The sequence below is a fragment of the Phalacrocorax aristotelis genome, chromosome 25 (assembly GCF_949628215.1).
Source record: "Phalacrocorax aristotelis chromosome 25, bGulAri2.1, whole genome shotgun sequence".
Taxonomy (NCBI): domain Eukaryota; kingdom Metazoa; phylum Chordata; class Aves; order Suliformes; family Phalacrocoracidae; genus Phalacrocorax; species Phalacrocorax aristotelis.
The window spans coordinates 566,756-587,116 of record NC_134300.1 but is presented as its reverse complement, the minus strand read 5'-3'; the positions used below and the strand labels follow the sequence as shown (position 1 = coordinate 587,116).

The following is a 20,361-nucleotide window of genomic DNA, read 5'->3' as shown; positions in this document are numbered from 1 at the left end:
AGAGGAGAGGCCTCCGCCTCCCCAGAGTGTTGGTGCTGCTTGTAGCACGGACTTGCTGGGTCTCGGCCGCCGCTCCCTGCCTGCATCGAGTGCTGTGCCTGTGCGCGGCGGGGCCCAGAGCCATCCCCTGTCCCCCCACCGTGTGGCCCAGGCCCGGGGTGTGCCTTGGGCTGCCGGTGGCAACAGCCAGGTGGCACCACCCGGCATCCCTTTGCCTCCCCACGGGCCCGTCCCCTCCGGGCCTTCCATCTGCCTCCAGTCCCCCAGGGCTCTCCCGTTCCCTTTGCAGGTGGCCGCTGCCAGGGCGTCCCCAAGAGCCGCGGGGGGTGGCGGCCGCCTCCCAACAGAGGCGCCTCTCCCCGCCGTGCCTCGGTGGAGGCTGGTGCTGCAGTGCTGCGGGCGCCGGACCCCCGGGAGCCCCCCCGAGCCTCGGGAGCGCCGGGAGTGGCCGTGGGGGCCCCGCGGTAGGAGAGAGGCGGAGGGCCGGGCCCCCCGCCCCGCCCAAGCGGTGCTGCCTCACTTCCCACTGGCCGCTCCAGCCGGGGCGGTTCCGCCCCGCGTTCTCCCCACCCCCCCCGCGGGCGTTGGTTGGTCGGGTATGATGTCATCGCGGCCGCCTCCCTATGCCCATTGGGCACCGCGCCTGTCCGTCACGCAGCCGAGGCGTTAGGGGGCGGTGGCGGCCATTTTGGAGCAGAGCGCGGGGCCGGTGGGAGCGCAGGGAACGCGGGGCGCGGAGGGAGCGCGGAGGCACCCCCTCGCCATGGCAGCCCCGCTCGGTACCGGCGTCCTCGCGGAGGAGACTGGACAGGAGAAACAGGTGGGGAACCCTGGGGTGGGCCCGGCCCCGTTCCCGTTGGCTCGGCCGTACGTCGCTCTTCACAGCCCTATGTGCGGATTGGTTGTTTTTGTTGTCCTTCTGATGAATGCTGGTGTATCATTGGCTACAGGTCTGGTGACGGTTGGACTTCCGGCAGGGCTGGTGGGCGAGCTCGGTCTCGATGGCGGCGTGGGGGGTGCGTGGGGGCTTGTGGGGTTCTGGGGTTGGGGCCATTGGGGGGAGCGGGCTCTGGGATGGAGGGGGGCTTGTGGGTACCAGGGAGCATTGGGTGGGGGTCCTGGGAAGCGCTGGGGCGGAAGGGGGAGCTGTCGGGTGTGGGGATGCGGCCCACGGGGGCGTCCGGGTGGGGGAGCGGGGTGCGCCCGGTGGCCGAGGGGCCCGGCCCGGCTGCGGGGTCGGAGGGAGGCTGCGCGGTTCGGGGGGACCCGACTGCCCCGTCCGCCGCTGGGTGAGGCCCTTTTGGGGCAGGGGCATGCGGGGTGCCGCAGCCCTCCAGAAAAGCGGCGTGGATTCAGCCCCCTCGGGTCTCCCCTTTAGACTACCGCGGGGGCTGAGCGGATGAGCGACGAACCCTGGCTGTGGCTTCTTGGCTGCCCCGGTGGGGCAGAGCTGCCTGCAGGCACGGGGGAGCCAAGCTGGCATCAAACAGCGGGGCTGGGCGATGGTTCCAGGCAGCGCGAGCGGCTTCTGCGTCCCCAGGCGCAAGCCTGAGCCCCACGGGGCAGTCGGGCCCATTCCCGGGCACAGGCAGAGTTGCTGCTGCCCCCGCAGCTGGCCACCTTCACCTGTCCTCCTGTGGCCAGCTGGGCCTCGCTCAGATGTCGCAGCAGAAGCTTTTTCCCCTCCCCTGGTGTTAATTTATCTCTGGGGGTGGGCGTAGGAGGGAGGCAGATGTGCTGCCTTTTTGGCACCTGGAGAAGGTGGTGGGCGCTCTCCCGTGGTGGGACGTGCTGAGAGGGGCTGCCGTGGGCGGCCCCTGGATCTGCTGGCAGGTGTTAAGGATGCTGGTGCGGCATTGGCTCTGCCGGGTGCTGCAGAAGAGGTGGTGCCCACGAGGAGGGCGAGCAGCAGGGTGCAGTGGTGCACCCCAGACAGCGAGCGGGGTGAGAGGAGCCAGTCATGTTAGCAGCCAGGCAGGGAGGAAGGAGACTTGGAGATGAACAACTGAGAAGTTCAGGGTGAGATGATGGAAGGGCCACAGCAGGCAAAGCTCTGGCTCCTGCTGCCAAAACCTCCCGTGACCCATCTGATATTTGGGCTCGTGGGGTGCCTGGCTCTGTTGCAGGGCTGAGTGGTGTGCACTGGCCGTGGCTCTTATTCCTGGAGCTGTCATGGAGATGCGTAAGAAGAGCCAGGCTCCTTCAGGCCGTGTGTGGGCGAAGCCCTGCAGCACGCAAGAGCTGAAGATCGTGACAAGACTCTCGGCACCTTCCCCCGCCTTTGCTCCCCCCTTCAATCCCCTGGGGACCCCCATGCATGGGGGCGTGTGGAGCCTGCATGGTTGGTGCTCGGAGTGGGATGCGCTGAGCCTGCGCATCATGCTGCTGCTCCCAGCTCCAGTTGTCCCAGTTGTGACTGTCAGGAACTGCCATTAACTGAGGTTTGCTTTGTCTTTTTGAGATGCAGCCGAGGAGCTGTTTCGTGGCAGCCTTTGCACATGTGCTGTTGCAGCCTCTGTGGGGAGCTGGCCCCCAGCGCCGCAGCCATGCGCTCGCCTGGGTCAGCACTCGTGGAAGATCACACTGGAAACCTCTTGCAGTGCCAGCAATGGTTTCCAACCTGGGGGCTTGTGGGCTCCAGCTCCACACTTGGCCACCTGGGAAGGGAAGTCCCAGCAGCTGAACGCTCAGGAGCACGTCCCCTTAACGCCACCAGGCTGAGCTTCAGTGCCTTGTCCTTGGGGAGCCCAGGACTCCCATCCCACATGACTCCCACCTGCATCCTGCCAGCTTGCTGGTCTGGTCGACACTGAGGGCTTTCATGTTTCACAGATGGGGTGGAGGCTCACGGTGGCAGCATTCTGCCATGCTTATTGTGTGGAGCATGCCATCTCTGGTGGTCTGGGAGTGGTTCAGCACTGGGGAGAAGATGCACGTGGCATCCATCGGTGCGTCCGGGCTGGCAGGAGTAGAGCTGCCGCTGCCAAGTCTGCTAGCATTGTCCGTGCTGGAAAGGGAACATTGATGCAAAACACCCCTTGCCAACGTCCCGTGAAACAGCGACTTGCACTTGCACAGTGACTTGGCCCCAGGTGGCTGCTGGTGGAGGTGGCTAGTGATGACGTGCTCCCCTTGGAGCTGGGCCGGAGGCCAGCCAGAGCTCGGCCTTGCCGTGGGTGAGGTTTTCCAGGCCCTGCTGGGACTCTGACTCCTTCCCACCACCGAGTGAAGCTCCTGCCCCCAGACCTGCAGCCCTTCCCTGGAGAGGGTAATGCACATCCCTGAAGAGAGAGGCTGGTGGTTGGGGAGTAGATCCCAAGCCCTGCACTGGGAGCTCCCCTTTGGGCATCGTTGCTTAGCTGGTGCTTCTTCAAAACCTGGTCTGGGGAGGTGTCTCAAAGGCTGTGCAGAGGGGCCAGGCGACCCCAGGGGTCCCAGGCTTTGAGCAGGCTGGGCGGCTTCCCAGAACATCCTGAAACTCCTGTGACAGTGAAACAGGTGCTAAAATGCTGCTTTGCTGCCTGTGCCAGTTGTCATTCCTGATAAATTGGGTTTGGAGCAGAAGGGTTTCTTCCGTCTTTGCTCTACTGCAAGGCTGAACCTTCCCAGCGCAGCAGTGCACTGCCGCAGCCTGCCTCACTGGGCAGCTCTGGACTAACTTTTGTTGATGCTGGTCTGACCTGTTGCTGGTCAGGGGAAGATGCTTGTCCAGCAGTGGTGTGCAGTGATGTTTTAAGCCTAGTTTGCAAAGCCAAATATCAGCACAAGTGCCTGCAGGGGCTTTCTGCTGGGAAGGAGGCAGGGAGAGGGTCTCAGTCGGTTTCCACACGTACTGGAGGTAGAAGCTGTTTCTGGCTGGGAAGGTGTTTATAAGTATTCTGAGTGCATCTGGGTTTTCCATGGGACCACACCTTGCCCGGCAAGCCAGGTGCCGGGGTTTGGACATGCTGCTGAATATTGTGTTATGGCATTGCAGGTGTGTGTTTTTCTGTGGGGCTGAAGGGTTTTCCATCCCCTCTTTGTTATTCAGGACATGCAAGAGAAGGAAACAGACAACCCTGAGAGAGCAGAAGAGGCGAAACTGAAGGCCAAATACCCCAACCTAGGCCAGAAGCCCGGTGGCTCCGACTTCCTTATGAAGAGACTGCAGAAAGGGGTATTTATTTCTCAGCCCTGGCTTGTCCATGCCCTCTCTTTCCTGAGTGGCGCAGGCAGCCAAGCTCCAACCAGGCCAGAGGAATCACACCAAAATTCCCCAGGTCAAAAAGTCTGTTGAACCCATTGGCCAGGCTCCTTTTAGTGCCTATGCTGCACGTGGTACCCAGTGGGCACAAGCCTGAAGCAGTGAGGGCTGCTGTGGTCAAGCAGGAAGGGCTTGTGCCTGCTCAGAACCCAAAAACTGCTGCCTCTTGGGGTGGTTCTGCTCTGTGTATTTCCCCTAGTAGTTGATCCCACCCTGCCATCCACACCCTGGCCCAAAACCTGGAGTCTAGAGGTGAAACAAGTGCATAAATACCCCCCTGCCTGTTGTTGTACTCCGTGGGTTCAGTGGGCCACTGGGATGCTGCAGGCCTGAGTTTTTCTGTCTGGTCTGCACTTTGCCTGGGTTCTGGGCTGGTGCAAAGGGCACTGAGAACGCCAGTGAGTCAGCTGGCTGCATCTCCATTGCTGGCACCAGCGTAAAAAGCCAACCCTCTGACTGTGCTCCCTGGAAGTGTAACTTCTCTGAGAGCCATCTGCAGCCTGCTTGGGTTGTCACTGCTGGCTCTCCTCCTTGTGGAGGCTGGTGCAGAAAACATAAATCCCTCCTGAGCTGCTGGCAGTCAGTGGCCATGTGCTTTCCCCAGCTCTAAACTCACGGTGTCTCTATCGCACTGCACACGGTTTGGCTCTGTCCTGCCGCTTCCCTTTCAGCTTGTATTGACAGCTGTCCCCTCTGAGCAGCCGCTGTGCACACTCACTCTCGCTGTTGACATGATCACCAGGACTGTTTTAGGTACCAGCTCCTAAAGCAAACTCAGAAAGTAGGGCTTGGTGCTGAAGTTGGGAAGGGCTTTTGGTCGGGACTGGGCTCACTGGGGCCTGATGGCACAATGGGGCACAACTGGGCTCTTCAGAGCCCCTTGTGCCCAGCAAAGCCCTGTCTGTAGCGCCAGCCCAAGCTCTGCTTTGGTGTTCAGCCTTCCCTGTGCTGCTGCGGGGGGTGAAGCAGCACTGTGAAGGAATGCAGAGTCCCATGGTGACGTGTGTGATAAGGGAACGAAATGCCCTTTGAGCCCTGGGTTGGTGGTGTTGTGCAGCAGGGAGGTGTCCCCCAGCCACGTCTTTGCGGGCATTTCCCTGCGTCATTTCAGCTTTTGGGAGCCTGGACAGTCTGGCAAAGGCCTTGGTGCCAGCCAGGCTCTGCTCCCTGCGGAGCAAATCCTGCCTTTGTCACACTGGCTCATCTATTCACCAAACCAGGACAAACTGTATCAGCAAAGTTCCCTGGTTTTGCCACTGTAGCTGAACCTCCACCTAGAGGCATCTGCTGATGCGGCTGTGCCTGCGTTCGGCTATCTGGGGGTCACTGGACTGGGATTGAAGCCCTGTCATGCTGAGTGCGGTGCAAGGACAGAGTAGGACAAACCTGGTATTTCCCCAGCAAGCACCGTGCCAAGCAGTGAAAGTTCACAGGCTACAAACACCCAAAGGTGGGTCAAAGGGAGGAAATGCCGCCCAGTGTCTCAGGTCAGACAGGCAGCTGCTGTGGGGCAAGGCTGCTTCCAGCTGGGGCAGGTCTGAGTCACTCTGGGGTTTGTGGGTGGGTGTTAAAGGCCTTTTAAATCGGGTCAGGCTCCCTTGCTTGGATTTTCCCCTTGTGTGACGTTTTGGTGACCTGGTTTTGAGCAACCTCAGCAGCTCCTTAAAGGGTCATATTTGTGGCCAGGTGTCTGTATCTCTGCTGTGTCCCCAGACTCCTGCAAATCAAAGTAACCCAAACTCCTCTCCCTCTTCCAGCAAAAATACTTTGATTCTGGAGACTACAACATGGCCAAGGCAAAGATGAAGAACAAGCAGTTGCCAAGCGTGGGGCCAGACAAGAACCTGGTGACAGGAGACCACATCCCCACCCCACAGGACCTCCCGCAGAGAAAATCCTCACTTGTAACCAGCAAGCTGGCAGGGTAGCCTGCACTCACAGGCTGGGTTTTTTTACTATTTTCTTTTTTTCTTTTGGCTAAATGGATTGAACTTCACTGTACCATAGGAACGGGAGCACCAGAATCCACCTAGTTATTTGAGTATTTACAGCAAACACACCCAAACCGAGAAGGTGAGCGAGAGGTGCCAGTAGCCTGGGACGCACAGGCAGATTTGATTGGGCCGTTCCTTTTAGTGAGTTGGTTTGCTGCCTTAATTTTCATGCTTGCAGAGCTACTGAAGTGCTGTCTCCTCACTAGGAGAGTCAAGCAGCCCCAGGAGAAGCAGGAAAGTGCTCGGAAGAGTCCCTTGCTGTTTGCTTGGCACCGGGTAGGAGAGGAGAGCTCAGAGCTGTGGCATGTGAATGCTTTTCAGGTGTCAGGTATCTGCAGAGGAAGAACTGGATGAGCAAAAGGTGTGATACATGATCTGGAAGTTTAGTTAGGTATGTGCATTAGAGTTTCTAAGTGAAGAAATTAGCTGATATGCAAAAAAATTACGTGGCTATGCTGCTGGATTGAGCTGCCTGGGGTCTGTCACCTGCTTGCACAAAGCAGCTGAGCTCACAGGAGGGGACATGTCTGATGGCTGCAGGAGAGGGGCCACAGTGTTTGAAACAGTCCTTGTGGCTTTGAGCTGCAATGAGACGTCTGCTGTTTTGGGGGTAGAGCCCCACCACAGCACATCTGAGCACAGCTGTGATGGAGGGGTGCGGCGGGAGGTTCGCAGCTGTCCCAGAGGGTTTGGGGACAGTTTCTCTCTGGCCAGCGAGGCTGCCTTGGCAGCGGTGAGAAGTGGCTCCTCTCCCAGCTGCTGGGTGGAGGGCAAAAGGTGGTGAGCTGAATCCCACCAGCAGCAGGGTGATTGGGACACAGGAGAGTGTGGCCAAACAGGCTGGTCGTGTACAACCCCTGCCTGATGCCCAGGCTTTGGTGCTTGCAAAGTGGGGGCCAGCAGCAGCTGGTGAGGCAGATGTGAGCTCTTGGGAGCTGATCTTTGGAGGGAGAGAAGCAGGACTGGGAATAATTGCCCTAGAAGGGAAAAAAAAGCATTGGAGATGGAGAAAGTAGTGATTAGGAAGAGAGGAGCATAGAGGCAAACCTGTGTTGATAGTGTCAGGCACCCCAAGCTTGGATTTAATTATTTTTTTCTCCCTTTTTTCTTGCCTTTTCTTTGTTCCAGGCCTGAAAAAAAGAACCAAACAAAAAAAAAAAAGGGGGTGCGGGAAGGGTTGGTGTGATAGCTGCAGCCTGCAGAATGGTGTGTGTACTCCGTGCATATAATGTCCCCTTCTCATGCAGCAGAGATGAAAGTGGCCTCCCATACTGTGCAGCGGAAGGTCTCAGCGTGCCCGTGCCAAGGCAGCACTAAACCTGCCTGGTTTGAAGGCATGTGGTCAAAAAGAAGTCAAGTGGGCTCTTTTTTTTTTTTTTTTTTTTTTTTTTTTTGTTAAATGAGGGATTTCCATCAGGTCAGGAGAAACCAAGGCAGGGCACGGCTTTATGTGCATTCTTAGCTGGCTGACTCAGGCTTTTCTGAGAACCTGTTTCGCTCATTGTGCTTTCCTGCCGCTGGCTGGAGCGAGGAACATGGTGTTGCTTGCTGGGAGGGTGTTTGCCAAGGGTGTGCTTGAATGCTTGTGTCTGCCTTCAGGTAGTTTGGAGTAAGCCAGTCCAGCTCCACTCATCGTGGCACTCTGAGCAAAGGGCTCCATTGCCAGCCCTGTGGCCACAGAGGACAGTTTTCTCTTTGTGGAGCAGGCAAGGAAGTGTAGGCGGATTGGGGGCTGCCCACTTGTAACCAAGGGGCCATGCTTCGGACCTTCTTCACCTTTCCAGACCGTGTGTGGCCTGGCCAGGGCTGCGCTGGCAGTGGCTGTGCAACCTCCTTGGATGTTCTGCGGTCCCAGCCATGTTGTAAATAGATATGAATCATATATATAAAAATATATCTAATTTTTTACATGTTCATCTCTCTTCTAGAGTGCTCTGCTTGGTTTTAAGAGGGGAAAAAAAAAAACCCAAAACCGAAAGGGGAAATATATTGAAGAATGCAAAGGGTGTTGCAGCTTGGGGGCTGTCCCTGTGCTGAAGGGGAGGCAGAGGGAGGGGACAGCTTGAACCACATCTTTCCCTGGTTTTCCGGAAATGCCAGACATGCTTGCGCAGGAGGGGGAAGCGACTGTGACAACACAGGATGAGAACCAGAGAGCAATTCCATACAAGGCTAGGAGCCATGGCGCAGGGTTATTTCCCTTCTGCCCCCCAGAGCTGGGCAGGCAGCAAGGGCACCTCAGGGATGGGCACTGGGTGGGAGAGGGCATGTGGAGAGACCCCGATGGGCCTCAGCGAAATGGCTCTAAGCCCCTGCCCTTTCTTCTTCCTCCTCCTCCAGGGCTTGTTTCAGCTAATGCTGTGCAACACCTCCCCTCCCCCCGGATATCTGAGCAGTGTGGTACCCTTCTCTGTGGGCTGTGCGGAAGCCACGGAGTGTGTGTGTGCGCGCGGGACTGTCCCCCAGCGATGGGGCCATGGGGTGTACCGCATTGTTCATACCCAGCTATAGGGTGTAGGGAGAGCTGACCCCCAGCAATGGGGTTGTCAGGTTTGTGTGGGGCTGTTCCCCAGCAGTGGGGCTATGGGCTGTGCAGGGAGCCAGCCCCTGGCAGTGGGGCTGCGGGGTGTTCGTAGGGCCATCCCCTGGTGATGGGGCCTATGGGGTGTGTGTGCTGGGCTGTGGGTTCTCCATGGGGCTGTCCCCCAGCCATGTGGCCCTGGGGTATATGTAGGGCTCTGGGGTGTCTGCGGGGTGGGTATGGGGTGTGTGGGTGCCATCACCCAGCGATGGGGCCATGGGGTGTATTGATGTGCGTGGGCTGGGCGGCCGTGGGGTCCATTGTGCAGCCACAGGGGCCGGGGGCCACCTTGGCTCACAGCTGAGAGACTTGGAAGGGAGCACGGGGAAGGTGGTTTTTATCCTCCTGCCTTCAAAACAAATCCCTGCCCCCCACTTCCATGCCATGGGGCAGGGGCTCCTGGTGCCCTCCCCAGGTGTCAGGGCTGTCCCACAGCATCATCCTCCCACACCGCCCCGCTGTGGCTCCCTCTGTCCCCACTGGCAGCCATCCTGGAGGCTTTAACTGGGATTTTCAAGCCTTGACGTCACACCCTTCCTCTCTAGAGTTCTAACAGCCCGGCTGATGGCGTCACCAGGGTGGGCCACTGTTCAGATAAACCCACTGACCCTCCCTGGGGCTGCCTGAAGCTTCTGCACTGTGTCTTCCACCCCCGGTTGGCAATTTCACAGCCCCTAAAGCCCATCCCACAGCCGGAGCCCGGGCTGGGTGTTTGCACAGGGACATACTGTTCCAGCCTGGTGCCAAGTATGTGCTGGTGTTTGTTTGTGCTTTAAAGCTTAGAACTGCCTGGGAAATATCTGCTGGGCGCTGCCCCAGCTGCCAGAGCGAGCTGAACTCACCTCTGTTATCGCTCCCAATGCCAAGAATTTGCTTCCTGACAAGGACATGTTCCTTGGGGCCATGGGGAGGATTTTGAGGGGACTGGGTTTCATCTTGCTGGACCCCAGTGCAACCTGGTTGCGCTCCTGCCCTGGTCTGTGGGGGTGGCAGCTGGGAAAGGAGCTGCTGAAGGGGCACCCGGGGTGGATACACATCCCTGTTTCTTGCAAGATCTGGGGCAAGAGCACTTTGGGGCATGGGATTCACTGCAGCTTCCTCCTTTGTGGTTCCTGCTGGTGCACAGCGGTGCTCCGGACAGTGACAGATGCTTGAGTTTGCTGTGGTTTCTGTCCCCAAAAACACTGCACAAAGAGGTGCTGCTTTGTGGTGGCAGCTCCTTGCGTCCTTGCTGCCTCCCTGGAGCAGAAAGCCCTATTTGAGCTGTGCTGGTGTTCTCTCACCGCATCTGGCATTTTATCCCCACATCTGGGGTTCCTTCTGCCAAATCCCAAGGATTGCCTGCCCCTGAGGCCCTGCTGTCAGGGTGGGCAGGAGTTCCCTGGGTCCTTTTTACAGGGCTGTTCAGGGTTCAGCAGCAAGCCCACCTGTGGGGCAGGTGGGAAACCAGACACACACCCACCCCCCCGCCATGCTCTGGGTCCTGGCCCAGGTTCTGGCTCCCGTCACATCTCAGATTGTGACGCTGTGGTGCGTCAGCTGGGTGACCTGGGGCTGATGTCCCCTTCCCAGGTGGGGGCTGGGGCTCTGCTGCCACAGGGTGTGTGGGTGGCCTTTGGACAGAGCGGTGGTGCAGAGGGGCCCCAGCACGTGTTCCCCGGCATTGCCAGCCTGGCTACCTGCCTGCCGTCAGGGCCTGCAGGGAAACCCTGCAGTTACCCTTCAGAGAGGGTAACTGGGGTGTGATTTCTGGGGCCCTCAAATCCCAGTTTCCGGTGTCTTGGACTGGTTAGGCACAAAAAGGCCCTGAGGGTGGAGTGGGTTGAGCTGCAGTGGTTCTTGGCTCCTCAGGCAGAAATCCCTCCAGGTGAGCTCTGCAGAACGGCAGCCACCTTTGCACCTGCACCCCTCCCTCCATCCCAGCCTTTCGAAGAGGCGGGGATGGAGCAGAGTGCAGTCCCCAGGACACAGCCCTAGCAAGGGGTCTGGCAAAGGGGTGCTTGGGAGACCTCCTTTCCTTTCTTACCACCCCAGAGCAAAGCCACGGCATTTCCCTCTCCGGGGAGTGTCTGATCCACCCGCATTGGCACAGATCACTGTGGCTTCTTCCCCAGCCAAGTTTTGCCCAAACCAGGGCAGATTTTGAGGGCATCAGGCTCAGACCCAGGGGGTGAAGGAGGGGCTTGTGGCAAGGGAAGACCGGAACTGAGAGCCGGTGCCCCAACGATGCTGAAGCTGGCCGAAGTGCCCCTGGGATGCCCCAGGTGATGGGTTATGTCAGGGCAGGTCTGGCCTCCCGGGGCACCCACCAGACCTTTCACAACCCGCCCCTGGCCAGATGTGGCCCGCAGCCCCGAGGGCACAGGGCGCTGCCCTCCCGGAGCCTGTGGATGCAAGGAGGTTGCAAGTAACGGGAGAGATGTGAGGCAGCCCACCGCTGACTGGAAGAAATGGGACAGTTCCCCATGAATGTCCAGCTAAGTGAGCCCACGTCGGAGAGGTCTTCAACCAGACAGTTCCAGGTAAAATGCCAAGCAGGTGGGAAGTGACATAGAATCATAGAATGGTTTGGGTTGGAAGGGACCTTTAGAGGCCATCTAGTGCAACTCCCTGCCATGGGCAGGGACATCTGCAACTAGACCAGGCTGCTCAGAGCCCCGTCCAACCTGATCTTGAAAGCTTCCAGGGATGGGGCATCCACCACTTCTCTGGACAGCCTGTGCCAGTGTCTCACCACCCTCAGCGTAAAACATTTCTTCCTTATACCTAGTCTGAATCTCCCCTTTTTAGTTTAAAACCGTTAACCGATGTCCTATCGCTACAGTCCCTATTAAAAAGTCTGACCCCATCTTTCTTATAAGCTCCCTTTAAGTATCAAAAGGCTGCAATAAGGTCTCCGTGCAGCCTTCTCGTCTCCAGGCTGAACAACCCCAACTCCCTCAGCCTCTCATCATAGCAGAGCCGTTCTAGCCCTCTGATGATTTTTGTGGCCTCCTCTGGTCCTGCTCAAACAGTCTTTCCTGTGTTGAGGACTCCAGAGCTGGATGCAGCACTGGGGGTGGTGGTGGAGTGTCTCACCAGAGCACATCACACTTGGCATCCTGGCTCCATGTGTACGAGGGCTTCAGTCCCACTGGCTGCACACTCGTGGGCTTGCCAGGGGATGCTTTATTTTGCAAAAAACTGAAAGAGAACAGGAGTTGAGGCAGGGGAGGGACATGCAGCCCCTCAGAAAATGGTGCAAGCTGCGAGGACAGAGTGCCTATTGCTGGCGGAGGGGGGGGCCATGGTGGAGACCAGGTTTGCCGGGAGGACTTGGAGCACTGCAGCACCCCGTGGTGCTGGGGGGGTCGGGGTGGGGCATGGCAGGGCCTGGTGGTGTTGGGCGGGGGGGTGGTACCAGCACTGAGGTAGCCTACACGGCTCCAAGGGCCGGGGGGGCCAGAGCAGGGCCCGCACCACCCAGGGGAGGGAGGGTACCCGGTGTGGGGCCTGGCAGGCTGGGGGAGGGTGTCGGGGCCGCAGCAAGGCCCGGCGGAAGAGGCGCCTCTCCGCAGAAGCAGGGATTGTTTTGCCCTTTTTCACCCCAAAAAGACGCGGCGAGGCGTAACTCCCGACCCCGTAGCGCCGGGCCGGAAGCGGGGCCGGAAGCGGAACCGGCGCGCCTTCGCCCCGCCCCCGCCGCGCCCCGCCCCTGTCGCCGCCATATAAGCGGCCGCGACGCTCCCGCCCGCGCAGCTCGCCACCGGTGCGCTCTGGCCGCCATGTTTGCTGTGAAGCGGAACGCCGTCATCGGCTTCAACCTCTACTGCGGCGGCGGCCCGGCCCTGGCGCCGGCCTCGCCGGGAGGGGGCCCGGCCCCGCCGCCACCCGCCGCAGCCCCCGGAGCCGCCGCTGAGGTACCCCGTGCCCTCATTGGCTCCGCGGGGGCCTGGGCCGCCGCCGGCCGCCCTGAGCCCCCCCGCGCGCTGATTGCCCGCGGCGCGGCCCACTGCGCGGCGCTGCCCCCCGCGGCGCGGCCGGGCGCGCTGTGGAGCCCCGAGGAGGAGCTGGACGGCTGCGAGCCCGAGGCCGAGCGTGGCCCGGCGGGGGACTCGCTGCCCGGTACGCCGCCCGAGCCGCCGGAGACGCCCGATGGGCTGCGGCACGACTCGCTGGAGCTTATCAGTCGCTACCTGCGGGAGGCGGCAGGCGAGGCTGAGCCCGTCGCGAAGAAGCTCTTCCCGGGGCTGCTGGGCGGGCCCGGCCGGCCCGGCGGATCGGGCGATGCCATCATGGAGAAGGCGCTGGAGACGCTGCGGAGGGTGGGCGACGGCGTCATGCAGAAGCACGAACTCGCCTTCCAGGGTGAGTGGCGGCCGGCTTCCCCCCGGCGGGCGGGGAGCGGGCAGTGTGCGGGGCGGGGGCGCGAAGAGTGGCCCAGGGATGCGGGTCCTTCGGGGATCCTGCCCCCGTGTGTGCTCCCTCTGCCCCGTGTGTGTGTGGGCCCTCAGGGTGGGTGGGCTGCGGGCCGCTGCGGGGCCGGCGCTGGCCCTTGGGGCTGGAGCGAGGCCTCTGTGCCACCCCCCGCCCCGCCCCAGCGAGGGGGGGAGGGGGCGCCTGAGCCGGGCCACTTAGCGGATGGGATGTGACCCTTGGTATCGAGGGAGTTAAAACAGCTGAGAAGCGATTAAAAAACGAAACTGAACTTTGTTCGATCGGGAGGTGGAAAAACCGCTGGTAACGTGTGCAGAGGAGATAATGTAGTTACAGATTAGCCCCAGTTCCTCCTTGCACCCTGCTTTGCTCAGCATGACTACGTGCAAATAATCCTAAACGTCCAAAGATTAGTTAGCTCAGGAGTTCAAACTGCTCACACCCCTGGCTCAGGTGGAACAGGGTTTCTGGGGGAGAAATTCTCCTGGACAACGTGCTTGGGTTACAGTTATTTTAGTGCATTTTGCCCACTTTTGATGAGTCCTAGAATAGTCATAGAAACCTGAGCCCCAGTGCCTGGACTTGGATGAGCGAGTGTCCTGGGAGTGGACTGGAAGTGAGAACCGACCATTTTGACCCGTTTTTGTGTACCTCAGAAATAAGCTGTTTTGGGGCTAGTTTGAGCCATTGGGGTGGTGGGGCTGGGCTCCTGGTCTTCGGGCTTGTGCTGGGACTACCTTTGGCATGCTGCACTGTCTGATCCCAGATCAGGATGGTGCCTGGCACAGGAGGGTAATGTCTGCATTTCCTCTTGAGGTGGCATGTGGTAAAATGCCTTCCTTCTTGCAGGATGATGTTCCAGGTTTGTTTGGTTTCTTTTTGTTACCACAAAGGGCTTCAGTTTCTTCCTCATGTCCTTAGCTGTGCTGATGTGGAAGTCTGTGGGTTCAGTTACCCTGGCCAAATGCACGGATGTGTTTGTTGAATGAGCCATGCTTGGGTGGAATGTTCAGACCAGTGCAAGCTGGCATTGGTATCTGAGGCTTCTCTAGGGATGGTTACCTTCGTGTGTGCAGAAGAGGAACTGGCTCCAGGAAGGCTTCCTGTTAGTTTGAGCAACAAGAAGCAATGCCTTTCAGTTTCGTAAAGGCTTGTCCTGTTTGCTTATTCATGAGGGGGCATTGCAGGCCAAACTGGGGAGTTCTGTTGTTTTAGTCACTAAAACCACATTAATAAAATGGCAACACATCTACCTGGCTGTAGGTGACTGTCCTTTGTTTCAGTTCAAGGGGCAGGGTTTGCACCAGGCTGCAAACAGACTTATGTGCTTTAAAGCCCTTGTGAGATAAGGCAGTGTGACGTGCACAGAGATGGCAGCTGTGGCCAAGGTGGGGAAGAAGGAACTAGAAACGGGTTATGGTCTGGTTTTTAGTCTGGCTTGTGCAAGTGTGAGCAGCAGAGCCCTCTGCAGAAGGAGGCAGGTATTTGCTGTCCACCACTGACACTCTGCTGTGACTCTTGGAGCTTTTGGACCTAGAGTGTGGGGGCTGCTGCTTCTTCTCACTGGTGGCCTTTGGGGCTATTCAGTGTCGTGTGCGTGCCTGTCTCTAAACCAGCATCTCTTGCAGGAATGCTTCGGAAGCTGGAAATCCAGAAAGAGGAAGATCTGCAGTCAGTGTGTGAAGTGGCTGCGCACTTGTTCAGTGATGGAGTAACAAACTGGGGTCGAGTGGTGACGCTCATCTCGTTTGGTGCCTTTGTTGCGAAACACCTGAAGAGCATAAACCAGGAGAGGTGTATCAGCTCGCTGGCAGGGATCATCACGGATGCACTCGTCTCATCTAAGCGCGAGTGGCTGCTGAGCCAGGGAGGCTGGGTGAGTCACTGCCTGTCCGAGCACTGTGAGCTTTTCGGAACAATCCAGTATTTTCCTATTTCTGTGACCTGCTCACTTGACAACCACATGTGTCAGCAAAGCACAGAGATGACTCACTGTTCCAGTTAAAACCACAGTCTGAAACGTCTAGCTGGAGTTCTGCTGTTTCAGGAGGCTTCTTACAATGAGCTGCCTGAAGCAGTCTTGAACTAAAAATGTGCCCTGCCCAGTGTGGTGGGGGCAACGTTCCCACGGCCAACTCAATCCTGGGTGTGCTGAGCTTGCTTGAAGCTGGTCCACAGCTGTGTTGGTGCTGCCTCCTGATTGCTACCTCTGTGGGTCAGGCTGTGGCTGTATTGAGTCTGGGGGAGCGCTCTTGGTGGGTGTGCTGGGTCGGCTGTCCCCCAGCCCACTCTGCTGGGGAAAAAGGCTTTCCATGCCTTCCTGCCAAAAAAGGGTCATTGGTGGGGAAATGACTTTCCCTTCTTTCTCCTAGGAGGGCTTTGTTGACTTCTTTCGAGTCGAGGACCTAGAAGGCAGCATCAGAAATGTACTGATGGCGTTTGCAGGCGTGGCTGGACTGGGAGCAAGCTTGGCCTACATGATCCGGTGAGCCAGGGTATGCTGCAGAGGGACAAAACCCTGGGTGGCCCAGCTCTCTTTGGGGCTGGTGAGGTGATCACTTCCTCCTGTGAATACTTATGAAGCTGGACTTGAGAGACCCAAAGAGAATATGTAGTGATCCTATGAGCAATCCTTTCTTAAGAAGGAAGGTGTGATCTGGTCAGATTGTGGGTACCGATGAGGATTTATTGCTCTGGGAACAGAAAGTGGAAGAATTGATATTCTGCTTCCTTCAAGAGGATGATGACAGAAAGCTCAAGTGGACTGCTTCAGTTTTATCCCGGAGGGAGCCGATCTGCCTAGCAGCAAGCCAGTGAGCACCAGCAGCTCTTGTCTGGACTGAAGCCGCCTGGGCTTGGCACGGCAGCTGTACATGGAGCAGATGTTTCAGAGTTGTGGTTGTGGGTTTCTGGAAATAGCATCTTCTGCTGCTGGTGTCCCGCTTAAACTTGCGGCTTTTCTGTTGGAGCAGAAGCATTGAATGCTGGGCATTGTGCGAGCCCGTGCCTGCCCCAGGTGTGCTGGTGAGCGGGCCTTCAGCCGCTGCTGGCTCTGCATGCATCCGCCCTCCAGAAGTGGTAGAGCCGTGCCAGCAGCCAAGATGCGCAACCTGTTGCCAGAACATGGGGTGCTGGAGCCCTGCATGGCCGCTTCCTTCCCCGCAGGGCTTCAGCCAGGTCACCGAGCAGGCAGAGGAGTGGCTGGGGTGTGGGGGGTGTGAGCACGGCTCAGGGCAGTAGCCACCACCAGCTGTGACACAGCCACACTGGCCTGTCTGGCTGATCTTGGCTACACTGATGTGACTCACCACACACAGGCAGTTTAAAAATAGGGAGTACATTTGTAAGTATGTAAAACCCCACATGGGATTGGGAGGCTGTAGAAAACCTGTAAATATGTATAAATCTGTAGAATATGTACATTTTTACAGAGTTAATGATACAAAAAGGGGGAATTTTGAATGTGGTAGAACTGATTATGGGTGCACTGTACTTCATGCCTCATGTGAAGTAGCATTTTTGTGGCGAAGCCGTCTCCTGCCTTGACCCAAACAAGCCTTTCTCTGATGTACTTGAGCAACATTGCCAGGGAGTGTAGCAAGGATCAGTGGCCTGGTGGACTCTCATTGCGCCCACAGCTTGCTGGCAACAGTTGATGTTTGTGTTTTACTTTAAATTTTTTGGTTATTCTAGCCCTTCGAGTGGGTAGGGAGCTGTGGAAGTCTGTATCAGTCACTTCCTTGTCTTCCTTTCATTTTGATGCTCTAAGCCATGAGTGGAACAAAGCTGATGTTTGAATGTAAATGTTCTGGAGCAGAATAAAACGTGTCGGCTTGGATCTGCAGCTTGTGCAAGTCCGTCAGTGCCAGCCCTGGGCTTGGTCCCTGGTCCCCAGCTGGTAGCGTTGCTTCTCAGTGGGCTTGTAGTGCTCATCTGCCTCATGCCCTGTGGCCATGGACCGGTTGGCTCCTGGGGAGCTCTACTCTGTGGGACCAGGTCCTGCACAGCGAGGAACGTGCCCATCAGTGGTTCTTGACCTGCAGCCTGAGTGATGCCCGATGGAAACCCAAGTGGAGAGCTGAAAGATGGTGCTATTGTCAGGCCTGCTTGTTTGCTGAACAAGCACTTAGTTTTGTCAATAAATGTCTTGTTCTCAATCGTCTAACATAAAAGCTGCCGCTTGCTGTAATGAGATGCTGATGTGCTACATGTTCCTGCTCTGCTTTGCTGATGTGGGCCTCTTTGCATGGATGCTGTCTGTGGGGTGTCCCACAGCCTCATCATTATTAGAAAGCCTCTGCGGGCTGTAGAAAACTGCTCTGGGTGTCTTGTGGCACCCGTCAGGGCTCCTTGGAGCTGCTACCTGCTGAGATGGTCTTTTCTTCACTGTGTATGTGGGTGGGGAAAGTCCTCTGTGAGGCACCTTGTGCTCAGTGCCTGTGCCTTCCGAAACAGCTTTTCCTGCGGTGCCCTGAAGTGTGCTGTGGCTCTCTGGGGGTCTGCCCTTGGAGCTGGGGCTTGTCACCCTCTGTATCAGCAAGGCAGGGGCCTGCAGCCTTGAGGAGAGGAGACGAGACTCTTCCCCGAGCCTGGGGCTGAGCTGTGCTCCTTGCCCCTCCCAAGACAGGGGGGACACTTGTGTGACTTTAGTCATCTAGCATTAGTCTTGTCCCTCCTCCGCCTGGGCAGAGCAAGCTGGGGTTGCAGTGGCTGAGGAGGCCTCTTTAGGGGGATCTTGCTCCCCCAGACTGTCCCCTGCCCTGTGGCCTCTGAGTTTCAATTCCTGCAGGTTGCGGAGGGAGGAAGTGCACAGCCTGCCTGGGGCTGGAGAGCGCAGCCTGGTTATGGGCAGACCTTGCTTGGGCAGGGCTTTGATTAACAGCTTCTTCCTGCCAGGACCAGTTCTGCTGTGGGAGCCTTGACTGGAAAATCCCCTGCCTGAGGGGCAAAGCTCTTCCCTACCCCAAAAACTGAGGGTGGCTCCAGCCCTATGGGCCATCAAGCCACACTGCAGATGGGGCAAGGCAGGGGAGAGGCAACAGCTTCCTGCAGTGCTGGCGAGGACCTCGCTACCAAAAACAAGCTGGTGGCTCAGCCCTGCTATAGCAGATATTGCAAAATGCTTTTTTTTGGTGTGGGTTTTTCTGTGGTGTAGGTTTTTTTTTTTTTAAAAATGCTGTGTCTTTGCAGGCTATTTTGGGCCTGTTTGGTCCCCCCGAGGTGCAGTGGGGCCCTCATGCAAAGCTGGGCCTTTGCCATGGAAATATGCAAAGGTGCTGGTGGGTGGGGGGTGTCGGGGCTGCTAGGGCTTCCTGGAAGCCGCAGCGCTCTGATAATGCCTGGCTTGGTGCCGATAAACTGGGGCTTCCTCTTCCGCTCCAGCGAGGGCTTTTCGCAGAAGCCGGCTTTGACTTCTCCGAACCTTTTGTGTAAATAAGAGGGTGTGGGGGGGAATTAAAGCGGCCGCTGTGTCTGATGGTGTGTGGGGCGGGGGTTGCAGATTAGGGGCATTTTTAGCACCTAGCCTGGATGATTTGGGGTCCCCCTTTGCCTGGGACTCCTGGGAAAGAGGGAGATGGGCATTTCTCACTCATTTGCTGTGCTTTTGGATGCTGCCTGGTGCTGGGAGTGGAAGCGTTGGATAAGTAGCACCCTCCCCCTCCTGCTCTCTGCTGCACCACATGGGGCTGAACCAGGATCTGGCCTTGCTGCCTCTGGCAGGGCTGTTGTCTGAAAGCCCACATTGATGTATGCTGCTTGTGGGTGGGGGCCACATGCAAATGCAGAAAATCCCCTGGCTGGGCAAAAAAAAAAATCCCAGTTCCTGCCCATTTCTGGCTTGGTGGCCCCAGTCCTGTGTTAGGGGCCCAGGTAATATGTTATTTCTTGTGACGGGAGCCTGGGCTGCTTTTGCCCCAAATGTGTCCCTTTCCTCTCTGGGGGGGTTCTAGGTGGTTGGGGAAGCTGCTTGGCAGCTGTGCCCCTATCTTGCTGGCACAGTGCTTCCCCCATCTGTGGGGCAGGGCAGTGCTGCCAGCCCCTTCCCAAAGCCAGTGTCTTGCAGGGGTTGGGGGGGTCAGTGTGGAGCTGGGTCTGAGGAGCCCCTGGGAGTTGAGTCAGGGTGACTGGGTGCGGACAGTTCCTTCCCCACTTCAGGGGCAGGTCCTTGAAATGCAGAGGCTTTGGGGGGAGAGGGGCTTTCTGGCACTGCCCTCCCCCCAGAGAAACAGCCCTGGGCTTGTCAGGGTGGCCATGGGTGGGTGCCGGGGACCACCTGCCCTTCCCCCCCACAAGCTCCCTGGAATTGTCCCTGTGGGGGAAGGCTGTGGGGCATGTGGGCGGGTGACTCATTTGGGCTGAGATGACAAATATTTGGTTATTGGTTTCAGCAGGCGGGGGTGGGGTGAGGTGTCACTTCACTGCTGTAATGAGCCTGTCAGGCTTCAGCCCCTTCCCCCCCCCCCCCCCCCCCCCCCCCGGCTCCCAGCGGAAGGGTGTGTCACCAGGCCAGCTGGGTGGTTGTCTTGGGTCCCATGCCATCCCCTGCGGGGAGGGAGAGTGGGCTCCAGTCCCCTCTGTGGGCTGAGCCCAGGGGTTGGGCCCCACTGCCCCCACCTGCTCTGGCCCCTCTCAGGGCTGGGTGTTGGTGTGCACCCTTGGGTTCTGGCCCACCTGGCAAAACTCTGCCCAGCAACACAGGCTGATAATAGCATATGGGAAGTCATGTGGACCTCTTCCAGGAACCCAGGCATCTGGTGTGGCCCATCCCCCTCCCAGGCCCTGGGGTGACACCAGGGTGCTAGCAGAAACACCCCCCCACCCTTCGCCTTCCCCCGGCTCACAAGCCTGGCCCTGGGCAGAAGGCTCCCCTGACAAAGGCCTCCCTCCTCCTCCTCCTTGCCTGGATGCCTCATTCCTCCTGGCGTGGGAGTTATGAGGTGTGCAGGGTGTGCATATTGAGGTATGGGGGTGTAAGTAGTGTGAGCGTGGGATACAGCAGCGTTTGTGTGGCTTGAGGGAGTACAGGGTATGGGGGTTATAAGGCATATAGGATATGTGTATAGGGTGGGGGGGTACAGGTTGTGGGTGGGGCTCTGCAGTTGTAGGGTTTATAACGTGGGGGGGCA

General features: G+C 58.2%; 2 protein-coding genes across 3 annotated transcripts; both read left to right on the top strand.

Moving 5' to 3' along the window:
• Positions 1–661: 661 nt before the first annotated feature.
• Positions 662–8,153, top strand: ENSA (endosulfine alpha). Of its 2 annotated transcripts, none has more exons than XM_075075240.1 (3): positions 662–820; positions 4,031–4,156; positions 6,001–8,153. In XM_075075240.1, the coding sequence occupies exons 1-3, from the start codon at positions 764–766 to the stop codon at positions 6,169–6,171; spliced, it is 354 nt and encodes a 117-aa protein (XP_074931341.1). In that variant the 5' UTR covers positions 662–763; the 3' UTR covers positions 6,172–8,153. The 2 variants fall into 2 exon arrangements, with proteins under 2 accessions (XP_074931341.1, XP_074931342.1); XM_075075241.1 differs by lacking the exon at positions 662–820 and adding an exon at positions 951–1,016.
• Positions 8,154–12,536: 4,383 nt separating this feature from the next.
• On the top strand, positions 12,537–17,072 carry MCL1 (MCL1 apoptosis regulator, BCL2 family member). The gene is made up of 3 exons (XM_075075237.1): positions 12,537–13,165; positions 14,863–15,110; positions 15,607–17,072. The coding sequence occupies exons 1-3, from the start codon at positions 12,583–12,585 to the stop codon at positions 15,721–15,723; spliced, it is 948 nt and encodes a 315-aa protein (XP_074931338.1). The 5' UTR covers positions 12,537–12,582; the 3' UTR covers positions 15,724–17,072.
• Positions 17,073–20,361: the final 3,289 nt, after the last annotated feature.